This window comes from Mauremys mutica, chromosome 3 (genome assembly GCF_020497125.1).
Source record: "Mauremys mutica isolate MM-2020 ecotype Southern chromosome 3, ASM2049712v1, whole genome shotgun sequence".
Lineage (NCBI taxonomy): Eukaryota > Metazoa > Chordata > Testudines > Geoemydidae > Mauremys > Mauremys mutica.
The window spans coordinates 174,321,602-174,328,654 of record NC_059074.1 but is presented as its reverse complement, the minus strand read 5'-3'; the positions used below and the strand labels follow the sequence as shown (position 1 = coordinate 174,328,654).

General features: G+C 47.0%; 1 protein-coding gene across 1 annotated transcript; it reads left to right on the top strand.

Annotated features, from left to right (window-relative positions):
• Positions 1 to 2,028: 2,028 nt before the first annotated feature.
• Positions 2,029 to 6,617, top strand: SIX2 (SIX homeobox 2). Its single transcript, XM_045011274.1, has 2 exons — positions 2,029 to 2,588; positions 6,297 to 6,617. The coding sequence occupies exons 1-2, from the start codon at positions 2,029 to 2,031 to the stop codon at positions 6,598 to 6,600; spliced, it is 864 nt and encodes a 287-aa protein (XP_044867209.1). The 3' UTR covers positions 6,601 to 6,617.
• The last annotated feature ends 436 nt before the right edge of the window (positions 6,618 to 7,053 follow it).

Sequence of the window (7,053 nt, the reverse complement as noted above, 5' to 3'; positions counted from 1 at the left end):
ACCCCTGCTCCTGCTCCTGCTCCTCGGCTCATCCCGACCTGCCAGCCCCACTCCACTTCCGGGGGCCCCTCAACGCGGAGGGGCTGGACTGAGAGATGGGGTGAGGGTTGGGGGGTCCCTGGGTCTCTCCTCGTTCGTCGCCTAAATCACCGAGGCAAGGGATGGGGTGGGGGCAATCTGCGTTAACCATATATCACTGGGGGAGCCCACAACCGCGGAGCCCTCTGGTGTTCTCACAGGCAGGGGTTAGAGATGGCGTGGAAGGAGCTTTCCCCAACGGCCTAAAAGGGAGAACAGATGAATGGCCTTGAAAGGTGCCCGCTTTTGGTGCAATACAGTATTGTGAGTAATAATACCCTAGGGAGATTACTCCGGCTGGAACTGAGCTGGGTGAGACAGGGAATTTTCTGCACCTTAAAAAGTGGCTTACTTTAGTGTCAACCGCTAAAATGATACAGAAATGTGTGTGAGCACCTGAAAGTATATAACCTACATTTATTCATGCATCTGACCAAGTTATTATTTTGCGGTGGATGGTTTACATCTATTCTAGTCCCTAGTTCATCGATCTAATCTCCCTATCGGGTTCCCTCAGATAGACAGACGTGCACAAATATGTGAAGACTAAATCCGTGCCCCGAAGAGTCTGCAAATTAAGACTTCCAAGGGAATTGAAGATCTGCTTTAGAAAGTGTCTTCTTCCCCTAACTTTAGCACTTCTTGTGGCTACATAACATAGCTCTAGATGTAGAAACATTCCCCTCTTCTAACGTAGAAATATATACACCGAATGAAATTATTGCTGCTATTACCTTATCCCAAGCTGGAACTTCATTTTAAAAGTTGTTGATAGTTGACTTTGAAATATATGGTAATTCAGAGTCAAATACAATAATTTCCTCGGTCCCAGCCGCCCGGGGCTAAGTCTAGTTAGTGTGTAAATGGGATCATGGATCAAAAAAACTGGGTCTACGTTGTACATATGGGACCTTTAATATTTATAAAACTGCCCACTTTAAAAAAAAATAAATAACCCCAAATCTTACTGATAAGGAAACTCCTTGTGGCAGTTGAAACCCAGCGAGAACTCCATTTCCTCCCGATCCCAAACAATGGATTAATTTTGCCTCCCGTGTTTGACCCAATGTGAGCGATCTGTAAGAGGCTTTCGCAGGAGTTTCATTGCAAGGAGGGTTCAAAGACAGAAGTGCTGGGGGACGTGTTGGTGCTGCAGCGCCCCCGCTGTGAGAGTCTGTGACCAGACCGCTTTCTCTGGCGGGCCCTCCCTCCCTCTATGGGTGTTTGCTGCGTCAATCACAGCGGAAATTTCTCTCTTTCTCTCTCTCTCTCGCTAATATCTCAGCTCGCGGGGCCGCCTCTGAGTGGATCAGAGCAATCTGTCAACCCAGCCGGGGAGCCACCTCAAAACAGATCAGGTTACCTCTGATTGACAGCGTCACCATGGCAAATAATTTGACTAAAACTATTGTCTTCTCCTGGCAGTCCCCGGGTCAGATAACTGGACCAATCAGAGCGCGGATAATCACTTTTCATGCCAGCTTAGAATAATATTATTTAAAAAAACAGAGAGAAGAGGAGGAGAGAAAGGAGAGAGAAGAGGGGGAGCTGGACTTAACCACTATATTATGTTGAATCCTACAGTGAAGGGGGAGGGGGGCGAAAAAAAGAGAGATCCCAACCCGGCGGAGGAGGGTGGGGGTGGGAGAGGAAAGACACCACCACTGTGAGCGCTGCTGATACCAGACAATAGAGGCACAAAGTTACTCTCCGAACTTGGACTTACAAAAAAGTTTTCACGTTCGGTCCCCGCCTTTGATCCTTTTTACGCTCAGCTGCTGATGGCTGCCGACTGCAGAGCGGAGCTGTGACTTGTGCCGGAGCGTAAGTAGCCGCTCGGGTAGGTTATACATCCATGACTGGTGCTTCTCTCGCGGTCTGTCCGTCCAGGTCTATGTGGCCGCTTTGTACAAGTCCGATGATTTAGATCGGGGCGGGGGAAAGGCCACCATGTCGATGCTCCCCACTTTTGGATTCACCCAAGAGCAAGTGGCCTGCGTCTGCGAAGTGCTCCAGCAGGGGGGCAATATAGAAAGGCTGGGGCGGTTCCTCTGGTCCCTACCTGCCTGCGAGCACCTCCACAAGAACGAGAGCGTCCTCAAGGCCAAGGCCGTGGTGGCTTTCCACCGGGGCAACTTCCGCGAGCTCTACAAGATCCTGGAGAGCCACCAGTTCTCCGCTCACAACCACCCCAAGCTCCAGCAGCTCTGGCTCAAGGCGCACTACATCGAGGCGGAGAAGCTGCGGGGGCGACCCCTAGGGGCGGTGGGCAAGTACCGGGTCCGCAGAAAGTTCCCCCTGCCCCGCTCCATCTGGGACGGCGAGGAAACCAGCTACTGCTTTAAGGAGAAGAGCCGGAGCGTGCTGCGGGAATGGTATGCCCACAACCCCTACCCGTCCCCTCGGGAGAAGAGGGAGCTGGCCGAGGCCACCGGGCTCACCACCACCCAAGTCAGCAACTGGTTTAAAAACCGGAGGCAACGCGACCGTGCTGCTGAGGCCAAGGAAAGGTACGAGTAAGTACCCCCTTCTGCACGGCTACTGTCTCCCGGTGCGTGCCCAGCCCCTGCGCTCTGCACCCAGGCACAAACTCCCCCCACCAAAGTCGCTGCGAGCTTTTGCTTCTCTTCCCCCCGAGCAAGGACCGGGCCCTCCCTTACTCTGGGCCGCCGAGTTCTGATTTTCTCAAGTCCTGAAAAGGAGGTTCCGGTCCGAGCTGGGAAACCCAGATAATCGCTGGCCTTAAACATCGCAGGGCCCTGAATTCCCTCACGCATTGGGGCTTCCTTGTTATTCGCTCGTTTGCACTTCGTGGCCCTTCGGTTTGGGTTTGACACCACTAACCAGACAGACTGAGCGTTTTGATGCGGTATAATCGTTCAGCGCGTTTATATCCCTTGATTTTGATTTGATTTGATTTGATTTTTTGACGCACACAAAAAAGAAGTTGTTAATGTGCCTTTAATGGTCCACTTCAGAGGGTTTTAAAGGGGTAGGATGAAAAATATAATAAGGGAGAGTGGGACCAATAACACCTAGTTAGCGAAGAATACACGGCAAGTTAAAATAAACAAGTGTATTCACCAATACAGACCGGCGTGTATTTCCACACCCGTGGAGACCTGATTTCCAGAGCATTTCATGTAGGACTTTATGTCTTTTAAACTTAAGGTATTTTGACTATCTCATGTGAGATACTTTGAACTGGCGATCAGCAGGGGCATTCATCTGCCCCACGTATATAGCCTTAAGTGACAGGGGCCCAGTTTATTCAGCAAATGTTAATGCTCTTGAAGTTTCAAAGGAACAGTGTCTGGGGGTGCATTCACCTGAACCAGGTTCAGATAGAGGGGAAGCTTTTAATGAGACTGAATGGGGACGAATAATGCGAAAAACTCTCTGTAGACCAACCCTGTGCTGGCGGCTTTTCCATCCGTATGTTCATGTACAGCTCCCATATTTCAAACGGTATCCTACTGTAAAGATAGTTCTGTGGAAGTGCAGGGATTGATAGACTCCAGCCTTGAAAATACCTGGACGAATCCTCCAGAGTTTTAGATCTCACTCCGTAGGCCTTGGCACCGATACATTCACCACGGTCTATGCATTACATTAACAGAACGCACTCTGTATGTACACCCAAACATTCCCCATGCAGGGGTTTTTGGAGAGTTGAAATACTTTTTTCCTCGTGTGTTAGCAAAGGTTAACTTAAATGATGACGCCGGGCCTGGTCTCTAGTCATCCTTTCTGTTTACTTTTGGCAGGAAGGACTGGACTCTTTTACATGTTCTCTGGAGTTTAAGCGCATCCCCATACAGTTATTCACACTAAGAAAACAATGCTAGCCCTAATGGCTATACCTTTACATCGCGGCGCTTTACCGTTAGAAGCAGAGCCAAATGGCTTAGAAAAAAAGTGTCCCCAAAATGTACTTCTTAGCAGCAGAAACTAGTGGCTTCTTTGCCGAAATGCAGCCCTGCCCCTGTAATACTTTGCAGGGCTTTGCACCTCTGTCGGGACAAATCTGATCGCATCGACACATTCTGCTCTCATTTGTCCCCGTGCCATCTAACTGACTTCAGGGGAATGATGCTGGGGTAATGGAGAACAGCATTTGGTCTCCACACTGTTAATAGTGTTTGGTGAAATTGTTCCTAATGTCAGATACAGGCTGAGAGCAGGAAACCTGCACATAATATTTAAAGGGACAATCTCCTATCTTGTTAATTTGCGTCCCTACCCAAATCGATGTTCCTCAGGCATAAAGTACAGGATTTTCTGGTACTTTAAATAGGGGATATTTTCTGTATTAGATGAAGAGAAGACACTATTAATCGCCGGACAGCGGTTAATGACTTGGGTGGGGGAGGTACTGTTGGGTGTTTTTTCCCCCAATAGTTCCTATGCACTATTGGAAGCTTGTCAGGGAAGCGAAATGCAGGATTCCAAATTCACAATATGTACTTCTGTGTGTATACACAAGACATTTGAAATCGCAAGTCCATAAGGGTTTGATCATTTTGGCGGTGTTGGTAATTAAAAGTACTGAAAATCTACTGCAGACCATTCGCGGAATGGCTTAAAGGTGACTTCATTTTTAGTCTATGTTGAATGTGCTTGGGAAATGTTAAGCACCCCATACAGCTGATTAGATTTACGCTTAGCTGTGATATTCAATAAGGTTTGGATTCTGTACAGATTTGCTCCATACCTTTCCCCAAACGTGCTAGTGCTTTAATTTTCTTTCAAATCCCTGTAAGTGTTGGTTTTATTAGATGTCAGAAATCCTTTTATTGCTGATAGGAGGGACTCACCTTCAAATATCCAAAGGAAATGAAGGTTACATTTGTTCCTTTCATTTCTGAGGAATCAAATTTTAAAGGTCTCCGGAGACAAATAAGTTTTTTGACATAGAAAAATACACTCAACCTAACATTACACTCTAGGCGTCGGAAAACAGACCTTTCGTGGGACTGCCATTCTGTCAAGCAACTTCTTCAGACAGAGCTTTCTTTTCTAATTGTATTATTTTGGTACTAAGTGTCTCCAGCCACATCGTGCAGCCCTTGCCGAGACCAGCTCACACTGAAGGCAATCCTTTAACTTCGCCCAGTAAAACCTGAAGGATTTGGACCCTTTGTCATACATAAACTTTAAATATAAATACACCGCTGTACCAGAGGGCTGTACATAGCCTACAGGGGCCTTTCCCCTGTGTATCAATATTACATTTGGCCTCTAACTTTCAAAGTAACAAGTACAACAAGGCTTTGAACCCATCACGAAATTCCCAGTGTTCACCATTGCCACGGTCATGAAGATTCTAACAATTCTCTGTCTCTTATATACATATGTGAGATACATACTCTCTCTCTCTCTCTCTCTCTCTCTCTCTCTCTCTCTCTCTCTCTCTCTCTCTCTCTCTCTCTCTCTCTCTCTCTCTCTCTCTGTATATATTTGAGATAATGGTATGTCTCTTTTATAAGCTAAAAGCAGAGCAAAATTTGGCTCCCATTATGTGTCAGTATATTTGCGCTCTCCGTCTAATATCGACCAATAAAAGAAATAGAGAGGAATGTAATTAGGAGGGACATTTCCTTGTAGGACTCAGGAAATAAGCACGTTAATTCTGTTCGCTTTCCTTCTTTTACACATACTTGGGACACGTTTTCGGGTTTAAACTTCCCGAGGAAAAACGGAGTCGAGGTGTCGAGTTATTTTATCAAAACCAAGACTTATTCAGATGACCCAACCACGTAAGGCTGATCTGCGTAGGCTGATGAGAACACACATTGAGTTTGTTTGCCTCTCCAGGAGAAGGCGTGGATGAAATTCTGCTTGTATAAGTACTGTCTCCAGGAGTGATTTTAAAGTGAAATGCCCCCTTTTTTTCTTTCCTTGCCCCCCCCCAAAAGCTATCCAAACACTTTGCAGGAGATGGATGGAGAAAATGACGTTTTGTCAAAGTGACACTTTCTGCGGGGCTAGTGGAAAACTGTTTACAAGCTCTGCAGACCTTAGACCTTTGTGCCAGACGAAGAGGCCTTTAAGGTTTGCAGAGTTTGTAAACGGACTGTAGGTTTCAGTTACCCTCCAATTGTCTTCCCTATGAGCCCACACCCTGCAGTCCCTGCAGCTGCCTGTCTAGCTCCAGTGTTACTCAGTGCTGTATCCACTCCGCTCTAAGATCTCCCTCCCTTTTATATTTCCTATAGGGAAAACAACGAGAATTCCAACTCCAACAGCCACAATCCGCTCTCAGCGTCAATGAACGGGAATAAGACAGTTTTGGGCAGCTCAGAAGACGAGAAGACGCCGTCAGGGACCCCTGATCACACGTCTTCCAGCCCAGCTTTACTGCTCAATTCGAACCCAGGCCTACAGCCGCTCCATGGCTTGGGTCACCCCCAAGGTCCTAGCGCCATTCCGGTACCCAGTGCGGACCCTATGCACCATCATAGTTTGCAGGACTCCATTCTCAACCCCATGTCCTCCAACTTGGTCGACCTTGGCTCTTAAAACTATTTACACGCTCCCCTCACCACATCCCTTCGGGTTTTTTTTTTAAATCTCATTTGAAACTTTTAAAGTGATGATGACACACTCATTAGTGGATCTGTTGTCTCTCTTTGGATGGCTGGCTGGCTGGCTGTAGCTGTTTGGAAGGTACTGTGCTAGACTGTATGCAGTTCTGTTGTGACAAAAGTCTTAAGGGTTGTGCAAAGCTGGTTTCAGACATATGGACTGTTCGATAGGACTTGTGATTTAAGCATAATGCTAATATGGTTCTATGTAGCAACTATTTTTTCCAACCTTAACTTCACAAATCTCTTGGAATTTTAATTGAGCAGTCTTGTCTGTGTATGATAAGACACCTTGTATTTTGGGGGAGCGTAAGGTTGCTGTTTACATGCCTCCTTGGAAGACACCCATCGCTCCCGTTATCCTATTGTGTAGTTATATATCCGTGGC